We start from the raw sequence: 7,185 nt of genomic DNA on the forward strand, positions 1-7,185 counted from the left end.
TTATAAGTTAAGGGGATGGACATGGTAGCTCGTCAAATGCTCAACACTGGAAAACAATATCTGAATGGTAGATGAAACATTACCTAAAATGTTAACCAGACTCATAACTGTGTAATCACTCACCTGGACCAGCGACATTCCCTCTGTTTGATTTGCATACACCTTTCCCTCGTAAGTGTTACTGGTGAACACAGGACTGTTGTCGTTCTCGTCCAGAAGAGTCACAATGACTTGCACCATTACATTATTGTGGGGGGGATTCGCCTCTCTCGCTTCAATCTGTAAATAACAAAAGAAAAGCAAAGTAAAGCACAGAATGTAAACAGATGCAGCCCTGTCTGTTTTCCATACTGTAGGGGAATAATTTGCCCTGCATGTGCTCCTTCGCCCTCTCACGGAAATGCCCAGCCTTGGACAGCCGTTAACTCCCATAAGGAGGGGCTGCCCTAGCATTTTGTTGTTGTTACCAGTTTGTGATCGGGCAACTCTCGGTCAGAGATAGTTATTGTTGTGGGACACCTGGAACACATCCTTCTAGGGGTGTAGATGACCCCGGGCCATAACCAACAACTAAAGTTGATTCAGTTTCCTCAGCTGTTTAGTCTAACTAATGAAGAATGTTGATTACCCTAAGCAAACTAGTTAAAACCTCCTACCAGAGGAAGGTTGTGAGTTCTCCGGCTGAAGCTCCAAATAAACCCTCAGTGTTTGCCATCAAAGCTCCAGCTCTCCTCGTGTCTCTCTGAGTCCTGTTTCCAATTGCTTCAGAAGTTTCCCCCACACGTACTACTGTAGCTAGTGGCATTTTGTGGGAGCCAATCACAAAGCAGCACTGTTTGTTTACCACCATTTTTAAATAGTTCAAAAAGAGCAAGTATTGTGATATTTAAGGGTTTTGTTTTAGATTAAAACAATCAATAAATGTATCAACTAAGACAATAATAATTGTCAAACTGCTATTAGAAGGACATCAATGAGCCTCACAGTCTCTTTTATTTAATATACCTTCACATTTAGTCTATATCGTACTAGATTATCTTTTATTTTATGTATACACACCTATGTTACGGCCTGGCAGAGCGATCCCTCCTCTGTGATATTGAACCATGGACAAGCGCACAAAATTGTTTACTTTTACTCAATCCCACATACGCTGTCCTGCTGGCCCAAATACTCACTAGAGCACAAATTGAATATTATTCTGGCAGTCATTTAGTTTTTACAAACATATTTTGTTTTAAAAAAAGACACAACCGTAGTATTTTTCATCAAAACTGGTATGTCAATGGTTAAAAGTAAAGAAATCCCTAATATTTATGAACTTTAAAAAAAAGAAAAGTATGTCTTTGATAGGAACCTGATAGTTTGGAGCTAATGGTAAAGATTATTTACCTGAAATGTGAATCTTTCAGTGGTCTCTCGGTCCAGAACTGTGGAGTTCTTCACTCTGACCGTCCCATCAGCACCGACAGAGAAAGGAGCAGAATCTGGAACGATCCGCAAAGTTCCCACAAATCCTCCCTGTGGAAAGAGCATCATTGAATAAATTACTTAATGACGAATTATTGAGAATTTCACAAAGATATATAGTATTTTTAAAAATCCACCTCGTCCAGGTCGGTGACGATGGGTTTGAACAGAACAGCATCCAGAGGAGAGTTTTCCAGAAGAGTTACGGCGTAGTTGGGCTTGTCAAACTCTGGAAGATTATCATTCACATCCTCGACACTGACGGTCACCAAAGCGGCAGCCGTCTTCAAAATGTCGTCTGTCTGGGCCGCCTGCAGAGAGACAATATTACAGATAAACATTAATTAGGAAGTTTTGTATTCTGTATTCTGCACATGAACTGTGATCTGTTGAAATCCAGATGAAAGCCATGTGTTGAATTGCTGTGACTGCATTCTTTTACACGTGTGTCTGATTTGACATGATATTTTTAAATGTAAGGATGGGTAAGAGTCATTAGCATTCATCAAAATTGTCTCCATTTTAAAGATATTCTTTGCAAGCATGTACATTTACATAAAAAATTGGGTATGTAACATTTTTGTGAACCCACAATACCGACAATAGCTTACAAAAGTTCACTGAAGCAGAGTTATTCTCGTAACTCATTATGTGTAACACAGTTCTCTACTTGCTAATACAAATGAATGAATGAAATGCAGAGAATGCTACAAATGACACATTTTGTGTCATGACACAATGACACAAAATACATAATATTATCAGTGTGCAGATACAGTAGAACATGTAAACGTGTAGATTTGCAAATGTTCATATATGTATAATGTTGCATGTTTGTGTGTGTTTCAGTTAGCTGTAATATTGTCTTTAAGCCAATTAGCTAGCTGCTTGTTTTAGCTATTTAGTTATGTTGCTACTGAGCTCTTGTTGCTGCAAATTACAAAGAAACAGGAACAAATTCCACAGATGTTACCAGCCTTTGACCCATATCATATATTGGATACTCAACTTCTGTATGTAAGCATCGATGCAACTTAGAAGAAACAAGCAGCAAATGTCGTATGTTTATGTTCAATTCTCACATCATCCTCCGTGAGAGACCAAACGTTAAAGTTTCAGAGATATATTTTGCAAATAGAAAAACCAAAGGGACCTAAAACTGAACCTTGAGGAACTCCACAATATTATTTGGATGCAGAATGGTGACAACAACATTTGAAATTTGTATTTGAATTTCATTTAAAAGTGCTACATGACTTGGATTAGATGTTCTTGTTACAGTGTCCTCCATGAAGGACCAAAGATAGGTTTCAGTACCTTGATGCTGATGTCGATCACACTGACGTCCATTTCCTCTCTGTCTAAAGCAGTCGTCACAGACACAACCCCACTGCTGGAGTCGATGTTGAAGTTACTCTGATACTTGCCTGGAGACACTAAACAAACAATCACAATGTTAAATATTTGGTACTTCAGTCTCAAAAAAGTCTGAGCAGTTATTTTGTTCTTGTCGTTTACCTGCACTGATGCTGTAAGTTAAAGGAATCATTATCCCTTTGTCTCCGTCCTCAGCTTTTATCGCCGCCGGCTCAATGGTCCGGAAATGCCCAAGCTGAAATATGTAATATGAAAGGGGTTTTAATAAAATATATAATGCAAATCAAATTCAACAGCAACATTCAGCAGACAATGAAAGAAAACACTACAAATATAATTATTTAATGAGCAGAGATGTTAAATGTACACTTTAATCTACCAACATTATCTTAGAAATACAGCAACAAACTCATCACCATTGACTGTATATTATTTTAGCATTTATTGTTGGCTGGCATTGCAAAGAGAGACATGTTTTGGGTTCAACCCGTACGCATCAAAGAGGACATTACTTGCTTTTTAATTTTCAAATCATTTTGGCTGTGATCTATATTGTGGTTAGGATGTGTTTCAATTATATTATACTATATATTTTATATTCATTTTTTAAAATTACTTTTCAATGTTCAGCTCTAAAAGGTTCAACTTCAGCTCCCATAACAGGTCAATAATCAAGTGCATAAGGTATGTTGTTTTGCATTATATTGTATAGGTTAAAGGGTACACATTATGCTCATTTTCAAGTCCATATTGGTATTTTGTGACAGGGAGGTCAAACTCAAGGCCCGGGGGCCAAATCCGGCCTGTGACTTCATTTTCTGTGGCCTCACAAGTGCTTGCAAAGAATACAATATGTTTATTATACGGTTATGTGCCGCTTTACAGAAGCACGTTGCCCATAAACTACATGTCCCACAATGCATCTCAGATATGCCTTTTTTCTCAGAATTTGGGTGTTTTTTCTTCAAAATATGCCTTTTTCTCAGAATTTGACAATTTTTTCTTCAAAATATGCCTTTTTCTTAGAATGTGCCTTTTTCTCTGAATTGTTCTTTTTTTTTCAAAATGTCACTTTTTTTGACTTTTTTTAATTTTTATAATTTGGCTTTTCTTTTAAAATCATTTTGTGACATTCTCACGGACGAGACTTGCAATTATTTTCCCTTGACTTCTTCTTTCAGATGTAGTTAATTATGAAGTTATTACCCTATCTGATAATAATCCAATGCAGAGGCAATAATGTAATATAATACATCATTTTATATATATTAAATATTTATGTATTTTTATATAGTCTTAAAGTAACAACCGGCCCTTTGAGTGCAACCATAATGCTGATGTAGCCCGTGATGAAATTGAGTTTCAATTGAGAAATTGAGACACCCCTGCTGTGACAAACTGCCTCTGGAGGGAACTCTTGGATTTTAACCTTTGCAGGCAATTTACATGCACAAAAACCTATACACACAACAACAGGCTACAGGAAAGGGGAAACCCAAAAAGCACAAAAGGGCCTCTTTAACAGACTCACCTGATTCTCTTGAATGAAGGCCTGGTACACGTTGTAGATGAAGGAGGGATTAAAGTTATCAAAGTCCACTACGTTAATCGTCACAGTGGCCGTGTCATTTAGACCCCAGTTATCCTGCAGAGAACACAGAACAGTCAGCTACTCATGTCCCCTTGGCTTTTTAAATAATTCTGTTTAAAGTTGCAAATATGTTCACTTACCCTGGCCGTCACAAGGAAGTTGTATTTCTGGACTAAATTGTAGTTTAAACGTCTCTTCAAAATAAAAGCCCCTGAGCTCAACAAACTAAAGTCTTCTGAGGTTGGTGCCTTATAAAAAGAAAACAACATTCACAGATTTTTGTTACACATCATGACACGTGATTTTGAGACTTAAACATTCAAGACAATAAAATAAGCATCATAATGTTGGCGGTCTGGTCACTTTTTGTCGTAAGAATCCATCACTGTTTGTGAGTTAAATGAAAGGCAGTCACACTTTGACAAAATTACCAAATACATGTTTTGAACCGTTAGGAGTTCATGTTAGAATCGTACAAACCAAATATTTAAAAAACATCTTCATACATCTGCTCTCAGTGCATCAAAAATAATTCAAAACTGCGAATATCTGATTGTGATTAAAACAATTCTTAAGCTACTCTAATCTTGTTACATGTGTAAATAAAATAATTAAAATATGAGTTTATCATGATAATGATTATATTATTATTACATAGGAGTATGTCACTAAGTTGTTTGCTGTAGTGCTGTCTCCATCTTTAGCCGTAACTTGGATAACCACGCTGTCCACGTCGTTAATCTAAAAAAGAGAAAAGACTGAAATGAGGCACAGATAAAATAAACAAACATCATCATCAAGCATCAGAATCAGTCAGATATTTGTCCCGCAACGGGGAAATGTACGACATTATAACAGCAAAGGTAATGCAGATTAAAGTAAAAAGAATAGACTCACATATTATATAAAAAACTAGGCACACATTAATAAGAAGAACACAATACAAGAATAACAAATAACAGATAAGAACACCATGGTAAAACTAAGTAGCAGGATTTCTTTCTAAAAAAGTCACCATAGGAAAAATATTGAAGTAGCTGGTAATGTTTAAAATTGTAAATAAATTCAAAGCAAGAAATATGAAACGTAAATTGCACGTGAGTTCATATTGCACATGAGCGGTGGTATAGAGTGGTGCAGGGATGACGTATTTACCCGGAAGTAATCTGTGCATGGGTTCCCTCGTCTCAGAGCCAACGGGATTTCTCCATAGGATTTTTGAAAATAGCTCGAAATAAGGTCTGTGGTTGAAACACATTTAGGAGACGGATCACGTTTTGTTCAGCGGGATAATATCCACATGTCTACCCTACTTTTCTAATTTTCTAATCGTAAATGTAATCGCCAGAAGCAAAATGCTAACGTTATGCTATAAACGAACGACAGCAGGGTCGCTGCTTCAACGTGACGCCAATTTAAGATCGATATTCAAAAATACAGATTCTAAATTGTACAAGTTGAAGCTTTTGTTTTAACAGTCTGCAGGAGGCAGGTACTTGCTTTCAAGCAGAACAGGGGGAAAAACAAACTTAGAGGAGTGTTTACGTGTTCGTAAACGTAAACTCTTCAGAAATCACCAGTGGGGTCACTGCTGATGTGTTTAATGTCGTAGAACAAAACGTTACCCGTCTCTTAAATGTGTCTCAACCACAGACCTTATTTCCAGCTATTTTCCAAACTTCTATGGAGAGATCCCATTGGCTCTGAGACGAGGGAACAGGAAGTGGTAAAATGCTAACTCACTTCCGGGTTTTAGGACTTGTCACTGCACCACTCTATTGCACAAAGCTTTAAGCTGCTGTTCCTATGAGTCATTTTAGCCTGAACACAGTTTTTGTTACTATTTGTATCTCTTTAAACTAATTTGAATGATTTAAATACAGTACTTTGGGCAGCCTGTCAACTGCTTGTAGATTTCAGCGACTTACCTCAGAGACGTCAGTGGTGTAGGTCTTCTGTTCAAAAACCGGACTGTGGTCATTGATGTCATTGATTTTCACTGTGCGCGAGTTGTTGTACTGCAAAGGTAAAGTATATTATTTTAAGTATTTTGTTCTGTGAAGCTACTGAATGCTATGATTTTTAAACGTTACTTACCTTAACAGGGCCGTCACACATGACAGAATAATACAAAGTGGAGTCACTCTGGAAGACATGAACAAAGTGTTGAGATGACTTTCAGGACTCAGAACAGAAGTGAGTTTTAAAATGTGTTAAATAGAATTTGAGTATCTATATAGCTGAAATGTAAAAATGTTATTCCTCCACTCAAGCTCAGAAAAGAAAATTAAAAACACAAATGGAAAATGTTGCACGAAAGAGTCTTTAACTTTGAAAGATATACAATTATTGAAGCTGCTGAATATTAGAATCAGCTGAGTGTACAGAAAGTTAGATTATGTCCCTGATCACTTCCATGAAATCTCTCTGGAATAGATCAAATGAATAATACTGGTTTCCATTTAAAGGTCCCCTATTATACTGTGTTTCATCGATATATCAGGTCTCAGATATATCCAGAGCCTGTCTCTGATTGGCTGAAACACCAAACAGATCATTGCAGCATCCCATAATCCCCTCTGTTTCAGCCCTGTTTCCAAAGTGCTGATTCTCTGTCTGTTACTTTAGATGAAAATAAGGAGCCCCTCCCCACGCCCCTCTGAGAGATATTTGGTTACAAAGAACACAATGGTGCTCTAGGAGGAGATTCAGGTGATAAGGTGGGGGGGGGGGTTACCTTGGTTGGT

At 37.3% G+C, this 7,185-nt stretch overlaps 1 protein-coding gene across 1 annotated transcript in view; it reads right to left on the reverse strand.

Moving 5' to 3' along the window:
• The window catches only part of LOC307036334 (cadherin-23), a 68,961-nt gene that overhangs the window by 22,809 nt on the left and 38,967 nt on the right, over positions 1-7,185 (reverse strand). The window contains exons 6-15 of the mRNA XM_079676560.1: positions 6,536-6,583; positions 6,367-6,456; positions 5,093-5,179; positions 4,579-4,686; positions 4,379-4,492; positions 2,989-3,082; positions 2,788-2,906; positions 1,608-1,781; positions 1,393-1,521; positions 124-279 (exon numbers count right to left, since the gene is read on the reverse strand). Coding sequence (XP_079532686.1) covers positions 124-279; positions 1,393-1,521; positions 1,608-1,781; positions 2,788-2,906; positions 2,989-3,082; positions 4,379-4,492; positions 4,579-4,686; positions 5,093-5,179; positions 6,367-6,456; positions 6,536-6,583 — 1,119 coding nt within the window. The remainder of the gene's footprint in view (positions 1-123; positions 280-1,392; positions 1,522-1,607; positions 1,782-2,787; positions 2,907-2,988; positions 3,083-4,378; positions 4,493-4,578; positions 4,687-5,092; positions 5,180-6,366; positions 6,457-6,535; positions 6,584-7,185) is intronic.

This window comes from Notothenia rossii (assembly GCF_949606895.1).
Source record: "Notothenia rossii genome assembly, chromosome: 1".
Taxonomy (NCBI): domain Eukaryota; kingdom Metazoa; phylum Chordata; class Actinopteri; order Perciformes; family Nototheniidae; genus Notothenia; species Notothenia rossii.